Source organism: Eschrichtius robustus, chromosome 10 (genome assembly GCF_028021215.1).
Source record: "Eschrichtius robustus isolate mEscRob2 chromosome 10, mEscRob2.pri, whole genome shotgun sequence".
Classification (NCBI taxonomy): Eukaryota; Metazoa; Chordata; class Mammalia; order Artiodactyla; family Eschrichtiidae; genus Eschrichtius; species Eschrichtius robustus.
In genome coordinates, this window is record NC_090833.1 from 30964371 (window position 1) to 30985171 (window position 20801).

General features: G+C 39.0%; 1 protein-coding gene across 1 annotated transcript in view; it reads left to right on the forward strand.

Annotated features, from left to right (window-relative positions):
• LOC137770923 (bile acid-CoA:amino acid N-acyltransferase-like) overlaps positions 1-20536 on the forward strand; it is a 48542-nt gene extending 28006 nt beyond the window's left edge. Inside the window, exons 3-4 of the mRNA XM_068553974.1 lie at positions 6937-7139; positions 20045-20536. Coding sequence (XP_068410075.1) covers positions 6937-7139; positions 20045-20536 — 695 coding nt within the window. The remainder of the gene's footprint in view (positions 1-6936; positions 7140-20044) is intronic.
• Positions 20537-20801: the final 265 nt, after the last annotated feature.

The window sequence follows — 20801 nt, forward strand, 5'->3', positions numbered from 1 at the left end:
GTTTTATATTCATCCCATTTATTATTTACTTATTTATTCCTTCTTTCCTGTTGTGGCAGATTGCATTTCCCAAAGATGGCTACACAAATACACGTGTACACGCACACATGTCCCATTCCACATTTTTTTTAACAATGTGACTAATATTTCTCCAACTGTGAGGAGGGGTCTGTGTTCTCTCCACTTGAATTTTGATGAGGACTTGTAACTGCTACAACAATAAAAAATGGGAGAAATTATGTCATATGACTTCCAAAGCTAGGATATAAAAAGGATATAGCCTCTATATGACTCTATCCCTCTTGAGATGGTCACCCTTGGAATCTAGCCACCATGCTATGAGGAAGCCCAAACTAGCCCATGCAGAAAGACCACAGTGAGGCCCACATGCAGGGAAAATGACGCCTCCAATTGTGAGCCAGCATCAACTCTCAGACATGTGAAAGAATAAGCGTTCAGGTGATTTTATCCCCCTGCCTTTGATCTTCCAGTTGAATTACCAGACGTCATGGTATGGAGACAAGCTGATCCCAGTGATCCCTGTCCTAATTCCTGACCCATAGAATATATGAGTATAATAAATAACTGTTGCACATCTCTAAATTTTGGAGTAGTTTGTTACACAGCTATTGTAATTGGAACACCTACCTCTTTTGGGGTTAATTAAACGTGTGTGTGTGTGTGTGTGTGTGTGTGTGTGTGTGTGTGTTTGTGCGTGTGTGTGTGTGCTTTCTTCAGAGATTATAATATGTAACTGAGGAGTCCAGCTCTGGTTAAAAACCTCTATGTGATTTTTCAGGCCTTACCATGGGCAATTACAAAGTCTTTACCTGGCAGGCTTCATGGGGGAAAGCTGCTCTCCCCACATCAGACTTGAGGTACAGACAGTGCATGACAGTCTCTGAAGAAAGTTGCAGTCAAGGACTCAGACCACTCTGGTTCATCATACTCTTCTCATATTTGCCTTCCTTGACCAGGATTCATCATCTTTTTTTTTCTTTGATTTTTATTTTACATTGGAGTATAGTTGATTTACAATGTTGTGTTACTTTCAGGTGTACAGCAAAGTGATTCAGTTATACATATACATATGTCTATTCTTTTTCAAATTATTTTCCCATTTAGGTTATTACAGAATATTGAGTAGAGTTCCCTGTGCTATACAGTAGGTCCTTGTTGGTTATCTGTTTTAAATATCATAGTGTGTATATTTCAATCCCAAACTCCCAATTTATCCCTCCCCCGACCCCAACCTTTCCCCTTCGGTAACCATAAGTTTGCTTTCTAAGTCTGTGAGTCTGTTTCTGTTTTGTAAATAAGTTCATTTTGTATCATTTTTTTTTTAGATTCCACATATAAGCAATATCATATGATATTTGTCTTTCTCTATCTGACTTAATTCACTTCGTATGATAATCTCCAGGTCCATTCATGTTGCTGCAAATGCCTTTATTTCATTCTTTTTATGGCTGAGTAATATTGTATTACTTTGTATATATGTACCACATCTTCTTAGGAGTCATCATTTTTTTTTATCTTTAACTCAGGCCTTTTTTTAAAGTCTAAGGTCTTCAGACGTCTCTTCGGAGGCCTCTTTATGCAAAGAAGAAGGAAACTTCAGGACACTTTTTCCCACTCTTACTCAGCATCCCGTTCTTTTTTTACTCCTACCCCTTTCCCCTTGCTGTCTTCTGACTCCAAATTGCTGGATCTTTTGGGGCTCCCTCAAGGGTGAGACCACTTCCACGTCTGGCTGATCCAACAACCTTCCTTGACCCTTGTCTTGTCCCAGGCACTTTCTCCCATCACAGTAAGTGATCAAAGGCTTAACTCTGCTTTTAGCTTGTTACTTTAATCAGCTACTCTGACACCTGGCAGCTCAGCTGTCTGTCTCCTCCAGCTCAGCTGAGCTTCTGACCATAACTTTAAGTTATTTTAGTCTGCTGGCAAATAATCTTGCATTACTTGAAAAATAGTAATACAGTAATCTTTCAACAATATAATTCTATATTCCAGTCCCACCTTTTTGTCATTATATTTTATTTCTATGTATTCTATAAGCTCCACAATACATTTTTATTATTTTTGTTTTAAACAGTCTTTTAACTACATTTAAATACACATACATGTGTTTGCACACATAGTAAAGATTTTTAAGGGCTTTTATAATTACCATTTTTGTGGTCTTCATCCTTTCCCACAGATCCAGTTGTCCATCTAGTATCATTTCAACATTTTAGCATTTCTTGTAGTGCTGGTCTACTGCAGACATAATCTCTCAGGTTTCTGTTTTTGTTCTTTTTTCCTGGAAATGTCTTTATTTTGCCTTCATTTTTGAAGTGTATTTTTGTTAGATAAACAATTTTAGGTTTTTTTTTTTTTCCTTTAAGCATTTTAAAGATTCATTTTATTGTCTTCTGGCTTCCATTGTTTGTGATGGGAAGTCAAATGTTATTTGTGTTGTTTGTTCTCCTGTATATAATGTTTCCATTTTCCTCTGGCTGCTTTTAAGATTTGCTCTTTATATTTTATTATTATCAGTTTGACTATAATGCCGTAGTTGTGGTTTTCTTAGTGTTTGTCTTTGTGGTTTGCTGAGATTCTTGCAATTGTGGCGTGATGTTTTTCAACAATCTGGGCAAAATTTCAGCCATTAGTTTTTGTTTTTGGTTTTTTAAAATTAATTAATTAATTAATTAATTTTTGGCTGCGTTGGGTCTTCGTTTCTGTGCGAGGGCCTTCCCTAGCTGCGGCGAGCAGGGGCCACTCTTCATCGCGGTGCGCAGGCCTCTCACTGTCGCGGCCTCTCTTGTTGCGGAGCACAGGCTCCAGACGCGCAGGCTCAGTAGTTGCGGCTCACGGGCCCAGTTGCTCCGCGGCATGTGGGATCTTCCCAGACCAGGGCTCGAACCCATGTCCCCTGCATTGGCAGGCGGATTCTCAGCCACTGCACCACCAGGGAAGCCCAGCCATTAGTTTTTTAAACATTTCTTCTGTGCCTCTCTACCTCCTCTCTTTCTAAGGCACCAACTACACATATATTAGAACATTTGATATTGTCCCACACATCTCAAGTGCTCTGTTCTTCTTTTACACCCTTTTTTCTTTTTGTGATTTAGTTTGGGTACTTTCAATTGAGATGTCCTTAAGTTTGCTAGTCCTTTACTCAGCTGTTTCCCATCCTCTGTTACATCTATCTAGTGAATTCTTCATTTCTGATATTTTATTTTTTTCTAGCTTTTCTCTTTGGTTATTTTTTTATAGCTTCCATGCTCAGATGAAATTCTCAGTCTCTTCATGTATTTTGTCTGCCTTCTCAATAGATCCTTTAGCATTTTTATCATACTTATTGTTATTATTATTTTTTTTGAAGGCATGTGAGATCTTCCCGGACCAGGGATTGAACCCGTGTCCCCTGCATTGACAGGTGGACTCTTAACCACTGCGCTACCAGGGAAGTCCCCATACTTATTTTTTAAATTAACCTTTTACTTTGAGACAATGGTAGATTCACATCTGTTGTAAGAAGTAATATAGAGCGAACACATGACCCTTTACACAGTTTCCCCTATGATAAAATCTTGTAAAATTTTAGAATAATATGACAACAAGAATATTGACATTGATACAATCAAGATACAGAATATTTCCACCACCACAAGGATTCCCTAATAGTACCCTTGTATAGCCATCTCCCCCCCAACCCCAATCCCTGAACCTTGGCCACCACTAATCTGTTCTCCATAATTCTGTCATTTCAAGACTGTTATATAAAGGAAATCATACAGTATGTAACCATTTGGGATTGGCTTTTTAAAATTCATATCATTCCCCTGTAAATCATCCAAGTTGCATTTATCAATAATTCAATCTTTTTTTAAAAAATTGCTGAATAGCATTCTATTGTAGTTGTATCAAAGTTACTGTCTGATTATTCCACCTTTGGAATATTTCTGTGTCTCCTCCTACTGAATGTTTCCTCCCATGATCATGGGTCAATTTTCTTGCTTCTTTTGTGCCTGTAATTTTTTTTTTTTTTTGTATCCTGGATATTTTGCATAAAATAAAAATAATAGCTAAAATAAGTAATATTTACCTCAAGAAAAGAGCATACTTCTGTCAAATTGTTAGAATTAGGGGCTGAATCAATCTGATGTGTAGTTGAGCTGGCTAGAGATATTTTTTGTATTTTATTGTCATGTTGCTAGCTTTTCTAACTGTGGGATATTTCTCTCTGATTTACAATCCTTCTGGAAGGAGTGTCACTAAAGAATTGCTCTGTCATGCCACTCCTGGCTTTCTGAGCCAGGGGAAATCTCTCTATTTTGATACTCTGCCTCCATCTTTTGGAAGGCAGCTGCCTTACTTTATATAAAGGCCTGCAAAGCCTCAGAGGGATTTCCCTCAGCTCACGTCCCTGCTCTCAGTCTTTGACGTATTGTCCCTGAGCACATTGTCAAGTCCTAGAAAGGGTTGGCAGTTGGAGAAAGACTTACTCTGTGGCTGGAGTTTCTCAGAACTCTAATCTATCAAGCCAGCCCACACACGTCGTTACAAGTGCATTAAATTTTCTATGGATTTCTCTATATTTTTCTCTATGGGTTTTTGTTGTTATTGTTATTGTTGCTTCGTCATAACTGAAAGTCACCACATAGGAGTGAAAATTTCTTCTCTTCTATGAGGAGCCTGTCACTTGCTAGAGTTTAATTCATTTAGATTCTTTGCATTCTTGGCAATCTAATGAGTTTAACAAAACAAAAACACTTCTGTGTACCTGAAGGGCTTGTCAGTTTCCAGTGTTGCTTAGGACTGGGTAAATCCTAACTACGAAGCTATGAGTATTTTTTTTTCCTAGGGAGCAATATGTCAGCCTCCTTGTTCTCCCTAGAGACTTTATTCTCATTCTTTTGAAAGCTCATTCTATTTTTTATGCTCTTGTAGGTAAAATTTTAGATGCCAAGGCATTCTGTTTGCAGGACTCAGGGAAGGGATTAGTAGTAGAGTCACCTGTTTCTTACATAGAGACGTTCATCAAGTCCCCCTGTTTTCAACCCACCTCTCACTCCTATTCTCCATTGTACTTGATTTTTCAAGGGCTCTAGATGGCAGATTGTGATGTTTTCCTTGGATGTGTTAATATCATTCATGCATATTTTGACTGCTGCTTCCTCAGCCTTGTATCATTATTGTTATGAAACTTATCACCTTGCTATGTATCTTCTAGAAATTTGTTGAACACTCCTAGGAATCTTGAACTTGAAGATTACATCAGAATATTTGCTAACTAACTGGAGAGTTAGAGCTGAATCCCAAGCAGCCTGATTCCTGGTCCAGTTTACTTTTCATTAACCTTATCACTGCCTTATTTCATTCTCCCATATTTCTTTCTGTGTTGAGGTTTACTGAAGGCATTAGTGAAGAATCATCCAAGGAGCCACACTGTAACAAGGATTCAGCTGACAGCTACCCCTGCAAGTGCACTCATGTTGATGAGCCAGTGCATAGCTAAAGGTCTAACTCCATTTCAGATAGTGCTTCTTTGGACATCACTGGAAGATGAAAAGGGAAACCTGTTTCATTCTCAAGCCCATTCTAGGGCCAATGAAGTTGGTGAGGTTGACCTAGAGCATGCATCTTCTCTTGGAGGTGATTGTGTAGGAGTCCACCCCATGGGTCTCCTCTGGTCCCTGAAACCTGAGAAGATATTAACTAAACTGCTGAAAAGAGATGTTATGAATAACCCCTTGATGGTCCAATTAAAACTTTATGATTCAGACGTAATGGTTACTCACATCGCCATCCCTACTCCAAAGGTCACTGATTTTATACACTGATGTGTATAAAACTGATGCCTAATAAGAACCTGCAGTATAAAAAACAAACAAACAAAACAACTAATACTAAACTTTCATTGGGTTATTTGTATGGAAATATGTTAATATAAATGTTTCAGACATTACATGAAATTTCTAAAAATCTTATATGTTCTGGTATAATGTTATAAGTCATAAACCTAGTTATTACCTTAAAATGTATATCTCAGAAATAACTAATTTTCTTGTCAACTGCATTATTATGAGCTTTCATCAAATTTTTGACTGTGGTCATTTTTAAGTCTTTTGTCATTTACAGACAGTTCTGTGTGTACTATGATGCTTTTGCAAATACGTTCCTATAAAAGGGTTTCATCTTTAAGAAATTCATGGAAAAGACTCTGACAAGTACAGGTTTCTGGTAACTGACTGTACTGCTGAACTGAATGAATAAGCATTTTCAGAACTCTAATGAAAAACTGATGAACTCATAAAAGTGCTAACAAAAGATCAAGATGAAAAAAAAAATTAATTACATGGGACTGAGTGAACTGATGAGGATGAGTATAATTTTTGTGACTTCCTGTCTGAATTAAAAAAAAAAATCCCACAAGGACTCAGAGGCAAAGAATATACAAATCAATTTTCACTGCAAAGTAAAGGAGCTGTTACAGTGGAGGATTACTGGACTGAATGTCAATATTATGACATAGTATGAGTGTGTTTCATGTTTGGTAATTGCAATCATTGTTGCTTTTGTTGTGGTCATCCATGTATAATGCTTGGTGTCAGTCTACTTATCTCTTGTGAAAATAAAATAGTGTGTGTGTGTGTGGAAAAAAAAAAAAAAAAAAGAGTCCTGAATTCTCTTTGGCTGTAGAGATTAAACATGTCAATGAACATGGTGTCCAGTGAAACTTCTGAATATTATGCTCCATTATATACTCAATCAGCTTTAATTCTGTCCCAGAAACAAGGCTGAAAATGTGGAAATTCTATTGAAATTTTATACATTAATTCTAAAATTTGTGATGCATTTCTTCATGTTGTCATATTTGTCTTCTTCTCACCTTCCCTTCATACTCAATTCTGTGGTGTTTTTTTGTTTGTTTTTTGTTTTCAGGAGAGGGCCATTTCCCAGTGGTAATTGATTTGTTTGGTGGTATTGGTGGACTGATTGAAATCCGAGCCAGTCTCCTGGCCAGTCATGGCTTTGCTGTCTTGGCCTTGGCTTACTGTGACTATGAAGACCTCCCTTTCCGACTAGAGAAAGTAGATTTGGAATATTTTGAGGAAGATGCCAACTTTCTCCTGAGACATCCTAAGGTAAATTTGACCTTTTCAGTCAGTTTCAATCCCTGTTTTTCAATAAGCATGATATTCTGTGACTTCTTTTAACTTCCAAGTATGATTCTCCCTCAGTGAACTTGAAAATCTATTACATATTTATATTATTCACATGATTTATTTTGTATCCCGTGTCTTTGGCTCAGAAAGATGAAATGCATAGTTAGCCTGTGTGTGTCATGGAATCAAAGGCATTGGCTTTGGATTCAGACGGAAATGGGTTTCATTTCTGGCTCCATCCCATCTGGTTGTGGGAATCTGGGCAAGTTACTAAGAACCCCTAATCCTCAGTTTCTTCATCTATTAAATAATATTGTAGTGACACTACTTCATAAGGTTATTGTGAGGATTAAAAGGAATACTAGAAGCCAAGAGCTTATTAGAGTAACAGGCAACACTAAATACTCAATAAATCTGATCAATTATTATTATTATCACCTTCTCTGATAATTATTAAATCGCCATACTTAACCAGGTAGATAATCTGTATTTCTTTGAAGAGTGGGTCTGAATTTTTAGTTACTTGACAGGTCTTAAACATAATGCTATAGTACTTTCTAATCCACATATCTTCTTTAAATTTTAAAATGTGCTTTGCTGCTGTAAGAGGGTTGATGCATGTTAGCCCTTGTTTATTGCTAATTTTTTTTTCATAATAAGAAGCAGTCGAAGTAATTAAGACTCTGTACTGCATCCTTTCTCATATAAGGATCACAAAAGTACTGTGAGAATTGCAATTGTAAGATGAGCAACAATTGCTGACAATCTACTGATGCACTGAATTTTTAAATAGCTATTTTTGATGCATATAATGGAATTGTCCTTGAACTATCAAATAGGCATTGTTATCATTGTGCTAGCCCTCTGCTTGGCTTACATGAGAAATTAAAATGTTATGTGATTCTGCTTTTCACTCTTTTAGCCTGGGTCGCCTTGTAGGTGCTGCGTGACTTTTCTATCATTCTTTCTACCAATATCACACAGATAGCAATTGAAAATTTGGTGGCAGACGTTGTAATAAGAGTTAGTGTTCTGCCAAAGACCAGAAGTAAATTAGATAAAGTCTGCATATATCTGAGTCACCTTCACCCATGTTATACTGGCTTTTACTTTATCTTCCATGGCCAAATCCATTCTGAGTTCTCATCTCTCCTTGCCATAACTGTGACTATATCTTTTAACTTGATATAGAATTTCAGAGCTTGAAAGTTTCTTTTAACCCAAAGGGCAGGGGGGAGGGTGGTTCAAGCCACTTCTCTTAATATGCAGGATGAAAAATGGAGTGTATATATGACTCAATTTGTTTCATTTTTTTCCCCCTTTACCATAAGAATTTCTCACATTTGTGTCAGCTAGATACAAGTGGTACATTCATTCATATTTTTCTAAATAGTAAGAAAAAACCCCCAAACATTACTTAATAAAATGTCTTTTTTTTCCTGAGAAAATCTAGGGAATCAGTAAGGCTTTAGAAGAGATGTGACTCTCTGAAACTATCCTTGCGTGGGGCCAGTGCTCAAGGAGAATGAAGGCTTTATTTTGTACCATAAAAAACAACAACAACAACAAAAACTTTAACTCCTTCTTTTCCTTTGCTCTCCTATACCAAATTGGTAACTAGGAGCTGTATATTCTGCACTCATAACTAATTCATTGTCTTGTTTCCTTTTTATCCCTGCTGGTGCTGCTTAGCTCAGGGCACCATTATTTCTTGCCTGTACCATTGCAATAAGCTTGGCTTTTCTGCCTCCAGTTTTGCAAGTCAGAGTCATAAGACTGGTTTTTCTAGAGCACAGTTATTTTACTCTCTTGCTTAACCATCTCCCAATTTACTAGGCTTCCTAGTCAGGCTTCCTAGCATGTTAGATAAAATTTTCCATAATCTGACTTCTGCGTACTTCTGCCTTATCTTATGCCTCTCCTTAAAATCTGTCCTGATTCCCCACTGTAGTTAGGAAAAGAGTAAAGGCTGCTTATTAGCATGTTCTTCAAAGCCATTCCCTGTCAAGCTGCTGTTTTCTTTTCCAGCCTTGTTTTGCTACTTCCCGTCTGATACTCTAAACTCAAGTAATGAAGAGCTACTATGGTTACCTGAATGCACTGCTCCTGAGTTTTAGCACGTGTTCCTCCCATGGTGAATCCATTAGGAATGTTCTGGCTATGTTTCCAGAAAAGTCACTAAGTGTGGCTTAAACAACATCAACATAAGGCATTTTATTCTCTCATGTAACAGATCTGGAGATAGGTGGTTCCAGCTTTAGTTTGGAAACTCAGTGGAGTTTCTTACTGAGGAGACTGGATTGACATTTCTGTAATTTCCTGGCCTTCTCCTCAAGGTCACAAGATGGCTGTGGCAGTTTCAGACATTAAGTCAACATGCCAGCATTATCAGCAATGTTAAATCCATAGTATTCAGTCAGTAGAACCTGACATATTCTTGAAGGAGCATTTTCTTTGGACATTAGTTACATAGTCCAAAACTCTAGAACTGGGCGCGTGGGTGGGATTAGTACGTGCTTTGTTCCCACTGACCATTGAAGTTCTTTGGTTGTTTGAGATTGTAGGGTTTTGCTAAATGATGGATAGAATCAACATCTCATTTCTATTATTTTCGGGACTATTGACCTAAAATAAATAGACCTCCAGATATTTCTCTAGCAAAGATGGGTTTATTTGAGATCAGCAGAGAACTGCAATTTGGTGTCTCAACCATGGAGAGCCACGTGCAAGTCCCAACACAGCAAGGGAAAGAGAGCACTTTTATGGAGGGGAAAAGGAAGTGGGCGGGGGAAGAGCTATAGTAAACAAAGACTCTATGGCTTTTCATTGGCTGAATCCTTGCCAGGAAAGAAGAGGAGTATTTCTTGTTCTAGTTGGACTTTGTTGCAGGGCATGAGAGCTCCCCCTTCTAGTCTCCCAACTCTATTTAATTGAGATTTCTAGTTTATTAATTTTTTACATTTCCCCCTTTAGATCAAGATCTTTCTCTGAAAACATCACTAATCAAGAGTCAGGTTTTCCAGTTTCAGCAGCTTTTTGTCCCTCAGTGCCAAGAAGGACCTTTCCTGGGTGTAGTGTCTCACACTGGAGGGCAAGTACATAGATTGGAAACCAGTTGAGGAACCATGCAAGTAACAGGGAGGGACAAATATCAGGCACTTTTAATCTAAAATCCATATGTTATCAAGATCATCTAAAGCATTATGTCATCATCAAAAGTTGGCAAACTTCCAATAGGCCTGGTCTGAATATCTTGGGAAAGTTGTCTCATCAGATGTCATCTGCTTCAATTCTGGGAAATCTTTACTTTCAGGTCACTAGATGATGTGCAGGTCTAGTCAGGGTTTGATGCTTTCTTTAGATGTGTCACACGAATCCAAGAGTCTATTCCTTGGAGTTTGGTGCACAAGGGCCTTTCCTGTGAGGCTGAAGAGAGCTTTTATGGAAGTGTCCTTTCCAGTAGATGAAATCTCTAGGTTACAGAATGTGAATCATAAGGTCCTTGTCTCCCAAGAGTACACTGTGAAAAGATTGCTCTACCAAAACATAGTTATTTTTAATAGAAGCAATTAGGCCTTTGCAATATTGGAGTATCTCTTCTTTTATCAGTTGTGGGTCAAAAGAAGCAGGACCCAAAACATTGGGTGTCATTTGACTGTCACAAAGGGTGAGAGTTTATGGGTTCCAAAAAGTATGGATCTGAGATTTAGAAGGACCAATGGCAATGTTTTTGGTCAAAGTACTTAGAGGGCCTGTACCAGTTTTGCTAACTGAGTCTTAATAATGCCACTGGTGTGTTCGACTAAGCCAAAGGTTTGAGAGCAGAAAGTACAGTGAAATGTGTAAAACCAGCCAAACAGCACAGACTTATCAAAGCACCTGGTCAGTAAAAGGGTTCCTTGATCACTATGAAATTGAAGAGGAGTTCCCCAGGTACAGATAATCTTTTCCAAAAGGACTTTAGCCACAGAAAAGGCAGTAGCCTGTCTGTAAGGGAAGGCAACAGTCCATTGTGAAAACATACAGACTGTGACTAAAACATATTTATATCCATGAGGTGGAGAAAGTTGTATGAAACCCATTTGTCAGACCTCGAATGGTCTATTAGGCAGTTAAAAATGTCTGGGAGCAGTATGAACAGGCTTCCCTGGGTTGTATTTTGGACAAGTGGGACAAATGAGGTATGCACTTTTCGTGGGTTAGTTAGTGTTTCCCCACCAATATTGATTCATGAATGCTGTCATTTTGTCAATAGATCAATAGTTTAATGCATGTGCAGTGGTGAGGAGTGGGAATTTTAGAGTCTCTGGTAGGACTGGGTTGTTATTTGGTCTAAACAAGAGCTTTCTCTTTTTATCAAACCAACAATTGTTGAATTTCCAATCTTGTTTTTTCTTTTCTGAGGCCAATTTTTGGACTTCTCTAGCGAGTTTTCTTAAGTTACCGCTTGGGGAAATAACTCTTTGGACCATGACAAAGGTTTGGCTGCTGCTGGTCCCTTTAAGACCAGCCTTTTTTTGCAGAAATGTCAGCAAGGTGATTTCCTTAGCTTGCAGAGAGTCAGGGTTAGAATGCTCCCAAAGTATTAATAATAGCTAAGGCAGCAGGTAAAAATTTCTGAACATAGGGGCCATTTAAAATTTTATTTCTGCTGGAAGTAAGGAAGCCATGTTGCTTCTACAACATTCCAAAATGATGAGCTACTCTGAAAGCATATCTGCTATCAGTATAAATATTGCCAGCTTTGTCCTTGTCTAAAGTACAAGCCCATGTAAGAGTGTATAATTCAGCCTGTTTGGCCAAAGTAGCCATAGGTAAAGATGCTGCCTCAACAACATCAAAGGAGTTGAAGTAGCTTACCCAGCACAATATTTACCACTAGCACCTTTTAAATAAGAACCACCAGTGAACCATGAGAGGTCAGCATTACTCAGAGGATTTTCCTGTAGATCATCATGAGCAGTCAGGAGGTGATCTCTCAACGTTAAGCTGTCAAAAGGGACTTCGTCAGTTATGTAGAGAAGAGTAGCAGGGTTAAGCTTAATACAATATAGAAGAGTTATGTGAGGGGCAGTTAACAAAAGGACTTCATGGGGGTGAAGTGGCTGACTGAGAAATGTTGAGAGTGATGAGAATTCAGGAAAGCTTCTAATGCATGAAGTACAAAAATGGTTAAAGGGGATCCCACAACGATTTTCTCAGTGGTTTTAACTGAAAGAGCAGGGGCCTAATGACTCTAAGGCAAGGCAGGTATCCCCATATTACAGGGTCCAGTTGCTGGCTATAATACCCTATGGGTCAATGGTGGTCCCTGTGTTATGGGATGAGTACCCCAAGGGTATTTCCTTCTTTTTCATATACAAAAAGGAAAAAGGGAATCTGATAATTGGGATGCCCCAGGGCAGGTGGCTTCTTCAAACTCTCCTTTAAGGCCTTAAAAGCTATGTCATCTGATTTTTCCCATTAACTTGGGCTGGGGTTGTTATTCTTGAATAAAACATACAGAGGTTTGGCCATAAGAGGGAAATTTGGGATCTCATTTCAGCATAACCAACTAACCCAAGAAATAGTCACAGATAGTGTTTAGTTTGGGTTTTGGGAAACTTAGGACACTATAAAGTCTATCTGGATATAGGTGTAGTTCTTGTTCTGATATCAGATGCCCTAAATATCAAACCTGGGTTTGGACAAACTGCAGTTTTCCTTTGGTAATTTTATGTCCCTTTGAGGCTAAAAGCTTTAGCAAGTGGATGCTGTCTTCCTATGAGGAGGCTTGAGAAGGAGAGCAAAGAAGCAAATCATCCACATATGGCAACAAAATAGAACCTCTAGGGTAATTTATATCATCCAGATCAGCCTTCAGGATTTGAGAAATAAGGACTCAGTTAAACCTGAGGCATTAGTGTCCAAGTGAATTGTTTTTCTTCCCAAGTGAAGGCAAAAGTTATTGGCTGGCTTTGTCAACTGGAATACTAGAGAATGCACTGCATAAATCAATTACAGTAAAGAATTCACTTCCAGTGAGAATGGATGTTGGTAACATATGAGGGTTAGGAACAACAGGGGGTCGAGGGATAACAGTGTTGTTTATTACTTGGAGGTCCTGGATGAACCTCCATCCTGGGTCCTTAGGTTTTCTCACAGGTTAAATAGAAGTATTAGAAAGACTAGTACAAGGGATAATGATGTCTTGAGACCTGTAATCTTCTATTATGGGCTTCATGCCTTGAAGGGCTTCTTTACTTATAGGGTATTGATTAATTCTGGGAAGAGATTTTTGAGGGACTTATCTGAATCGTGATGGGAGGCATGCTGTAAATTTTGCCAATATCAGGTGGAGATTTTGTCCGTAGGAGGGTGGTAGCTGATTCAATAGGGACAAATAATCAGAGTTTTCAGAATCAGCTCTAGGACTGTCAGAGCTGAAGCAATTAAAGACGTCAAAGGGTGATTTAATTTACATGATTGGTTACTTTGATGACTATTGTCAAATCTAGAATTATTTCCCCCCTTTGGGATAAAGAAACTCTGCCATGGATACTTCTTTAAGAAGTCTTGACCTAATAAATGGATAAGGGCAGAGGAACTAAGGAGAAAAGGGTGTGTATCTCTCAAAGGGCCTAAACAAAAGGGAATAGGTTCAGAGATAGGAAGCTCTTGGGGTTCATTAGAGATCCCACTGTTTGAACTGTTTTAGTACTCCAAGGCAGGGACTGCTTTATAGTAGTGGTGTTGAGTACCAAGATTGTGGTTCCATTGTCAGTTAGGACTGAAAGAGATTCATCCCCAATCTGGAGAAATGTTTCTCCAATTCTATTAAGTGGGAAGATTAGGAAGAGCCCCTGTAGTCCCCCTGAGCCCCATTGTTGAGAATTCAGAGGACATTGGAAAGACTGATTAGAGGGCGGAAGGTGCCTAAAATGCTTAAATTTGTAACAATCTTTTTTCTGACATCCTGGCTGTTTGTGACAATAGCTCTTTGTGGCAAACTGGGAGGGTTTTGGTTTCATTTAGGGACCTTCATTTGCTGGAGTTGAAGATTAAGAATTTCAGTGGTTTTTCATTGAGGTGACTCATTTAGAGTGAGAGACAGCTGGTTTGCCAGATTCACTAGACTCTGGAGTGGAAAACTCTAGTTTCCCATCCCATCCTGGTTCTTTTTACTAGAAGGGAATGGTCCTGGTTCAGCCCATTAGTAAGTATAAAGTTTAAAGCTATCTGAGTGGAATCAACCTCTAAAAGAAGATCAGAATTTTCTTTAAAAATAATCTGAAGTCGATTGTAATAGTCATGAGCAGATTCATCAAGTTTTCATGTAAAAGCCTGAATTTTGTTCCAATCAACAGGTTTTGAAAAAGTCACCTAGCAATTGCCCGAGCTTGATCATATGTAAGTTAGCAGGTTGGTCTCCGTGTTTTACTCTTAGGTGTTGATGGAAATAATCAATAAACAATCTGTAATAGGAATAGAAAAGAGTTTTATTTGCCAAACTGAGGACTGTAGCCCAGGAGACAGCCTCTCAGATAACTCTAAGAAACTGCTCAGTTGAAGCACGGTTTTTAGCATAGTCATATACCTTATCAGAGCAAAGAACATACATCAAACACGACAGGGGTATATTCCTTCAAGTTTCCAAAAGAGACAGGTTTAGTATATAGAGAGTGAGACAACAGGACCCTGCTGTCCGGGAAGTGAACCTTATCTTTGAGGGAGTGTTAATATGGACGTCATAAGAAGGGAGTTTTTTATCCTTATCTTCAAAACAGACATTCTTTACCTTAATGGTTAAAGCAGATGTGTTGTGTGTGTTTGACAGGCTGTTTTAGTTCACACAAAGTTCAAGCTGAACAATGTGTAAGCCAAGATGACTTCTCCATACCTCAATGTGTGAAAATTTTCTCCATCAGAGGGAACTTTCAGGATTTTCCCAATTAGGAGTTTTCATCTAATGCTGGGCCTGGCCTTCACTGACAAGCATATGAACTAGTAGATATATGTTAGAAAAACCAGGTTGATAAGTTTGAATGACTATATTAAATTACTTACCAAACCTGTGAGGATCTTTGGTTACTTTGGGAAAATCTTTGACTATGGCTCACAGTTCAGCTTTAGTTCAGGAAATATAAAAAATAAAGCCTTTGCATCCTCAGAAGGCTTAGTTTTAAAGGGACTGGCTCTGATAAGTTCAGAGAAAAAGGGTGTGGGGAGAGTTTCAGAGAAAAAGGGAATTTGGTAAGAGAATTAGTATGAATAAATTGAAGGTATAGAGGAGGTGTAGGTGGCTTTGAAGGGAAGGAGGAAGATGGTGCCCGGGGCAGAGTCTGTGCATGAGGGAGTGAGGGAGGGAGACAAGATGGCATCAGAGGCAAAGGCTGAGGTGAAGAAGCCAAAGAAGAGTTTGAGTCTTCAGGAGCCATTTTATCTTTTTTAATCATTCATTTGCCTCGGTTAATCTTAAAATCTTATTTTGCAGAGAGGCAATTTTAGACTCCTGATAATGTTAGGAAGTCACTATGGATGAAAAATTAATCAACAGTTGATCTTAAGGAGAAATAGAGAATTTTATTCAAGCCAAGCTGAGGATTTTAACCCAGGAGACAGTCTTGCAGAAAGGAAAAGGACTGTTCCTTTTGAGGACTGTTCCACTTGTTTAGAAGTCAAAGGCACAGTTATATACATTCTCAAAACAATGGATCATATATCAAAATGGAACACTGATGTTTTATGTAAAGTTCACCAAAGATACATAGTCCAAAAACTGACACCATTTCCACTAAGATAGGAACAAGACAAGGTTGCCCACTCTCACCACTATTATTCAACATAGTTTTGGAAGTTTTAGCCACAGCAATCAGAGAAGAAAAAGAAATAAAAGGGATACAAATCGGAAAAGAAGAAGTAAAGCTGTCACTGTTTGCAGATGACATGACATTATTCATAGAGAATCCTAAAGATGCTACGAGAAAACTACTAGAGCTAATCAATGAACTTGGTAAAGTAGCAGGATACAAAATTAATGCACAGAAATCTCTTGCATTCCTATACACTAATGATGAAAAATCTCAAAGAGAAATTAAGGAAACACTCCCATTTACCACTGCAACAAAAACAATAAACTACCTAGGAATAAACCTACCTAAGGAGACAAAAGACCTGCATGCAGAAAACTATAAGACAATGATGAAAGAAATTAAAGATGATACAAACAGATGGAGAGATATACCATGTTCTTGGATTGGAAGCATCAACACTGTGAAAATGACTCTACTACCCAAAGCAATCTACAGATTCAATGCAATCCCTATCAAACTACCACTGGCATTTTTCACAGAACTAGAACAAAAAATTTCACAATTTGTATGGAAACACAAAAGACCCCAAATAGCCGAAGCAATCTTGAGAAAGAAAAACGGAGCTGGAGGAATCAGGCTCCCTGACTTCACACTCTACTACAAAGCTACAGTAATCAAGACAGTATGGTACTGGCACAAAAACAGAAATATAGATCAATGGAACAGGATAGATAGCCCAGAGATAAACCCACGCACCTATGGTCACCTTATCTTTGATAAAGGAGGCAAGAATATACAGTGGAGAAAAGACAGCCTCTTCAGTAAGTTGTGCTGGGAAAACTGGACAGGTACATGTAAAAATATGAAATTAGAACACTCCCTAACACCATACACCCAAATAAACTCAAAATGGATTAAAGATCTAAATGTAAGGCCATACACTATCAAACTCTTAGAGGAAAACATAGGTAGAACACTCTATGACATAAATCACAGCAAGATCCTTTTTGACCCACCTCCTAGAGAAATGGAAATAAAAAGAAAAATAAGCAAATGGGACCTAATGAATCTAAAAAGCTTTTGCACAGCAAAGGAAACCATAAACAAGACGAAAAGACAACCCTCAGAATGGGAGAAAATATTTTCAAATGAAGCAACTGACAAAGGATTAATCTCCAAAATTTACAAGCAGCTCATGCAGCTGAATATCAAGAAAACAAACAACCCAATCCAAAAATGGGTAGAAGACCTAAATAGACATTTCTCCAAAGAGGATATACTGATTACCAACAAAGACATGAAAGGATGCTCAACATCACTAATCATTAGAGAAATGCAAATCAAAACTACAATGAGGTATCACCTCACACCAGTAGAATGGCCATCATCAAAAAATCTACAAACAATAAATGCTGGAGAGGGTGTGGAGAAAAGGGAACCCTCTTGCACTGTTGGTGGGAATGTAAATTGATACAGCCACTATGGAGAAAAGTATGGAGGTTCCTTAAAAAACTAAAAATAGAACTACCATACGACCCAGCAATCCCACTACTGGGCATATACCCTGAGAAAACCATAATTCAAAAAGAGTCATGTACCACAATGTTCATAGAAGCTCTATTTACAATAGCCAGGACATGGAAGTAACCTAAGTGTCCCTCAACAGATGAATGGATAAAGAAGATGTGGCACATATATACAATGGAATATTACTCAGCCATAAAAAGAAACAAAATTCAATTATTTGTAGTGAGGTGGATGGGCCTAGAGTCTGTCATACAGAGTGAAGTAAGTCAGAGAGAGAAAAACAAATACTGTATGCTAACACATATATATGGAATCTAAAAAAAAAAAAAAAAATTGGTTTTGAAGAACCTAGGGGTGGACAGAAATAAAAACTCAGACATAGAGAATGGACTTGAGGACATGGGGAGGGGGAAGGGTAAGCTGGGACGAAGTGAGAGAGTGGCATGGGCTTATATATACTACCAAATGTAAAATAGATAGCTAGTGGGAAGCAGCTGCATCACACGGGAAGACCAGCTCTGTGCTTTGTGACCACCTAGAGGGGTGGGATAGGGAGGTTGGGAGGTAGACACAAGAGGGAGGAGATATGGGGATATATGTATATGTATAGCTGATTCACTTTGTTATAAAGCAGAAACTAACACACCATTGTAAAGCAATTATACTGCAATAAAGATGTTAAAAAAATTAAAAAAAAAAAGAATGTTATCTTTCAAGGAGTTACATTGCTGGTGTATGAAGAAGGGAAAATGTTGATCTTTATGGTCAAGCGGGCATTCCCGCTTTGAGGCGATTTGGTTAATGTATAATGCAGATGCACATTGCACATAGGGAGGGCCCAATACAGACAGGGGCCATGTTATGCTTAAATTTTCTTGTCTGGACTCAAAACGTAAATTTTATTCCATCACCTCAAAATACCAGTCAAAATAGACATTCCATTCAGGTCTGAAGATTTTTGAGCTCTTGTAATCCAATTTGGTTTTAAGAAAATTAAGTTCAGGGATTTCAAAATTACCCATAATGGCTATTGATATTCTAAATTGCCTTTGGTCAGGTCAGTCCATTTAGTTAGAAATGTGCATGAGGAAGAACCAAGGTTTTTAAATATAAAATTGGCTAGAGTCTCAGTGCGGGGGAGGGGGGGTGCCCTCAAAATATTTATATAACTGGGATCCCTTTTCTCAGAGATTTTTCTCTAGAGTAAAAGAATAATTTTCCAACAGCTTAAACAATTTACAGCTCAATTTAAACAGCTTGCATTCACAGTGTCTGCAGGCCTAATACCAGCCAGTTCTAAGGGAACAGCTTCGTCCTGGAGGAGCCAGGCCAAAGGTTTCTCAGCTAGTTCCATGGAACAGCTCCTATTCCAAAGGAAGGGCTGATGGCTGAACTGACTCAGTTTCAGTGAAACAGCCCCTGTACCTGAAGGAACTCAGCTGACAGCTTCTCAGCCAATTTCAGTTGAAACTGTCTGATCTCAGAATCAGATTGAAGTGCCAAAAGAGTACTTGCATACAGAGCAAGGCTTTAACCAGAAAGAATGAAACTTTAAAATAGATCCCGCACACAGCCTGAAGAGCTTCAAATGCAAAGAGGTGTCAACTGAAAAAAAAAAAGAAAGAAAAGAAAAGCACAACCTCAAATTTGAGAATTATGTTTTTGTGGCAGACAAACTAAGGACTTAAGCCCAGGAGCAGTCTCTCAGATAGCTTTGAGGGACTGCTCTGAAGAGGTAAGGGAGAAGCCAGGATATGTAGGAGTTTGGCAACAAAAACCTGGTACATCAAAAGATTACTATTAATTAAAGAAAACCAGACATCTCAAGTTAATGAATTTAGCGCTTTTCTTTGTACAGGAAGATGCAAGATTCTGGGCTCGCTGAAATCATTCCTTTGATATGCACCTCAGTTATCTAAAGCCAGCATCCTCTTTGTTTCCATCCCAAGTTCCCTCAGGGCTCTCCGTGGGGGGTTGGGGGTGGGCAGGTGCGGCTGTAAATGACTGATAGCTTGATGGCCACAACATCTTTTGCTTACTGATATGGCAGACAGCATTCTTATTCCACAGACCACAAGGGCTCGAATCCAGGAGAAAGATGTATCCTCAAACTCCAGGGTCAGCGAGAGAAGCAGTAAAAGGCTCAACCATGGATACTGCAACTCTTTGCTCACCAGCCCTAGAACCTTTGGGGGGGTCTCCTCTGGTCCTTGTATGAGCCACCAAATGTTGCCCTAAAACAAATAGAATGCCAGATATTTCTCCGGCAAAGATGGAGTTATTCAGGATCAGCTGAGATTGCAATCTGGGGTCTGGAACCATGGTGAAGCATGTGCAAGTCCCTGCACAGCAAGGGAAGGAGAAGGATTTCCTGGAGGGGAAAAGGAAGATGGGAAGGGCAGTAAACAAAGAGCCCAAAGGCTTTTCACTGGCTGAGTCGTTGCCTGGAAAGAAGAGCAGTCTTTCTACCTTTTGGGCTCTGCTATTGTTGCAGGGTGTGAGAGCTCCCCCTTCTGGTCTCCGGATTGTATTTAATTGGGGTTTTTGTTTATTAATTTTTTACAGGTCCTTAGCCTGGGTATTGGGGTAGTCTCCATGTCCAAAACAGCAGAGACTGGACTCTCCATGGCTATTCACCTAAAGCAAGTCACAGCCGCCGCGCTTATTAACGGGCCCAACTTTATTCTTGACATTCCACAGGTATATCGTGGTCAGATAAATCAGCCCTGGCTGTTCTCTCCTCATTCACTATCCATCAGTACCTTAGGATTAGTAGAGTTACAGCGCATTTTTGAGGATACTGGAGCTGAAGCCAGTGAGACTTTTTTTCTCCCCATTGAAAAGGCCCAGGGACATTTCCTCTTCATTGTGGGAGAAGAAGATATGAATGTCAACAGCAAAGTATACGCAGAGCAAGCCACAGAACAGCTGAGGAGACATGGGAAGAACAACTGGACCCTGCTGTCTTACCCAGGGGTAGGCCACCTGATAGAGCCCCCCTACTCCCCACTGTGCTGTGCCTCGAGGATCTCCAATCTCCGCCTCTTCATGCACTAGGGAGGAGAAGTGATCCCACATGTAGCTGCACAAGAACGTTCTTGGAAGGAGATCCAGAAGTTTCTCAGGAAACACCTTATTCCAGTTGTGACCAGTTGTCTCTTAGAAGAGCAAATATTCCTGGAAATACAGAAGCAATAGGATGCTTTACCAGCCCTCCACTTGATTTTCATGGAACAATGCTTTTGACCTCTTCTTGTAAGAAGGAAGTGATAGCAAGAGAAGGCAGGAAGACTGCGAATGGTATGCTTTGACTTTGGAAAGG